The sequence below is a fragment of the Fukomys damarensis genome, unplaced genomic scaffold (assembly GCF_012274545.1).
Source record: "Fukomys damarensis isolate Sample0158 unplaced genomic scaffold, DMR_v1.0_HiC HiC_scaffold_19, whole genome shotgun sequence".
Lineage (NCBI taxonomy): Eukaryota > Metazoa > Chordata > Mammalia > Rodentia > Bathyergidae > Fukomys > Fukomys damarensis.
Window position 1 is genome coordinate 63,639,278 of NW_022900931.1, and position 2,138 is coordinate 63,641,415.

At 53.2% G+C, this 2,138-nt stretch overlaps 1 protein-coding gene across 1 annotated transcript in view; it reads left to right on the forward strand.

Moving 5' to 3' along the window:
* C5ar1 (complement C5a receptor 1) overlaps positions 1 to 668 on the forward strand; it is an 8,359-nt gene extending 7,691 nt beyond the window's left edge. The window contains exon 3 of the mRNA XM_033765872.1: positions 9 to 668. Coding sequence (XP_033621763.1) covers positions 9 to 475 — 467 coding nt within the window. The 3' untranslated portion in view covers positions 476 to 668. The remainder of the gene's footprint in view (positions 1 to 8) is intronic.
* The last annotated feature ends 1,470 nt before the right edge of the window (positions 669 to 2,138 follow it).

Here is a 2,138-nt window from a genome sequence, read left to right on the forward strand (position 1 = left end):
GGTGGGCAGCCGCGCGGAGCGGACGGTGGCCCTGGTGCGGCTGGTCGTGGGCTTCCTGGGGCCGCTGTTCACGCTCACCGGCTGTTACGCCTTCCTCCTGCTGCGGACCTGGAGCCGCAGGGCCACGCGCTCTGCCAAGACGCTCAAGGTGGTGGTGGCCGTGGTGAGCAGTTTCTTCATCTTCTGGCTGCCCTACCAGGTGACGGGCGTCCTGCTGGCCTGGCACCACCCGACCTCATCCGTCTACAAGAACACCAAGGGCCTGGACGCCCTGTGCGTCTCCATCGCCTACATCAACTGCTGCATCAATCCCATCATCTACGTGGTGGCCGGCCACAGCTTCCATGGCCGGCTGCTCAAGTCCCTGCCCAGCGTCCTGCGCAAGGTGTTGACCGAGGACTCGCTGAACAGGGAGAGCAAGTCCTTCACGCGCTCCACAGTGGACACCATGCCCCAGAAGAGCGAGTCGGTGTGAGGGGAAGCCTCCTGGGCCTCCCGTGCTGCACAGTGCCCCTTCCTTTTGGGACTCTCTCTCTCTCTCTCTCTCTCCGTCTCACTATGTAGTCCAGGCTGGTGTTGCATTCACTGGGTAGCCAACTCAGGCTCCAACTCTTGGCAATCCTCCTGCCTCAGCCTCTTGAATTCAGGGTCTTCTCACTTAGCTACATTCTCAGTCCCTTTTTTATTTTTTGTTTTTGTTTTGAGACAGGGTCTCACTATGTAGTTGAGACTGACCTGGAACTCACGATGTAGCCCAGGCTGGCCTCGAACTCACAGCGATCCTCCCGCCTCAGCCTCCTGAGTGCTGGGATTACGGCATGCTCTTTTTTTATTTTTTGTTTTGAGACAGGTTCTCACTGAGTTTCTAAATTGCCCAGGTGGGGCTCAAACTTGAGAACCTCCTGCCTCAGTCTCCCAGGTCTTTCTGTTCACTGCATTTTAACTCAGCCTTTGGTGAGCAGGCGTTGTTTTGGTGGACCTCTTCCCTGTTCCCTCGATCTTCCTAGCCTGGTGCCTCTTCTTCCAGTCCCTCCCCATTGTTGGGCCATCCAACCTGGCTCTCTGTCCAACACTTTTGTAAAACACAGAAAGCAGTGTCCCCTCATTATCTTTGTACAGCAGCGTGCGCGCGTGTGTGTGTGTGTGTCCATGTGCTGGCCAAGTGTAAACAGAGCACATTAGAATACAAAGGATGCATGCAGATGGCACCGTTCTAGCTTTTAAAACACAGTTCTGTATTTATTTTCTGGAGAGCTGGGGGAAAAAAGGAACTCGTATCTCCAAAGTTGCCGCTCTTTAGGACAAAGCCAAAATGCAATGACTGCTCTAAGCTTTGGTGTGTTCATCTAAAGAAAAACATTAAGTTAGACTGTTACTTGAGGTTTTTGTTTTGATATTTTGGAGGCCGAGTCTTGCTATGTTGCCCTGGCTGCCCCTGAACTTCGGGCTTGAAGATCCTCTTGCCTCAGCCTCCAGTAGCTGGGACTACAGGGCCGTGTCACAAGCCTGACTCCTGGGTTTTTTTTTTTAATTTTAATTTTAGTTTATCCCATTTCCCCCTCTCCCTCCCTATGAATGAAAGCTTCGTTTCCTTCTATTTTTCCTTTTTTTCTTGTCCCTCCCTTCCTTCCTCCTCCCTCCCGCCTCCTTTGTTTGTTGTATTTCCCCCCTTAATATGAAGTGAAAAGCAGGACAAAGCCTGAGTGAAGTGGAGGCATCTCGGTGGGCAGATTCGCACCCAACACTTGCTTCCCAGGAGTGGAATAACAGAGTTTGAGATTTTTTTTTTTTTTTTTTGCCTTGAAAACTGCTATTTTGCTTGCACTTTTGAAAACAGGGACTTTGTTTGATGATTGCGACAGCACAGAGGGAGCCTTCCCGAGCACCACAGGCCGGTTCCAGTCCTCCTGCCCTGCCCGCGGCGCCCTGTCCTTCTGTCGCCATGCCCGTCCCCTGCCTGTGACCTCGCAACCAGGAATCCCCCGTGCAGCTCTCTGCACCGAGAGTGTTATTCAGGGGACTCCTGGAGTGACCAACCTTCCGCGCTTTTCAGCAGCGCCTGTGTGCGATGTGTGATTTACATAAAAGCCAGCGTGGGGATGCGCGGCGGCTCCCGAGGTTCGCTTTGCTCGTGGACG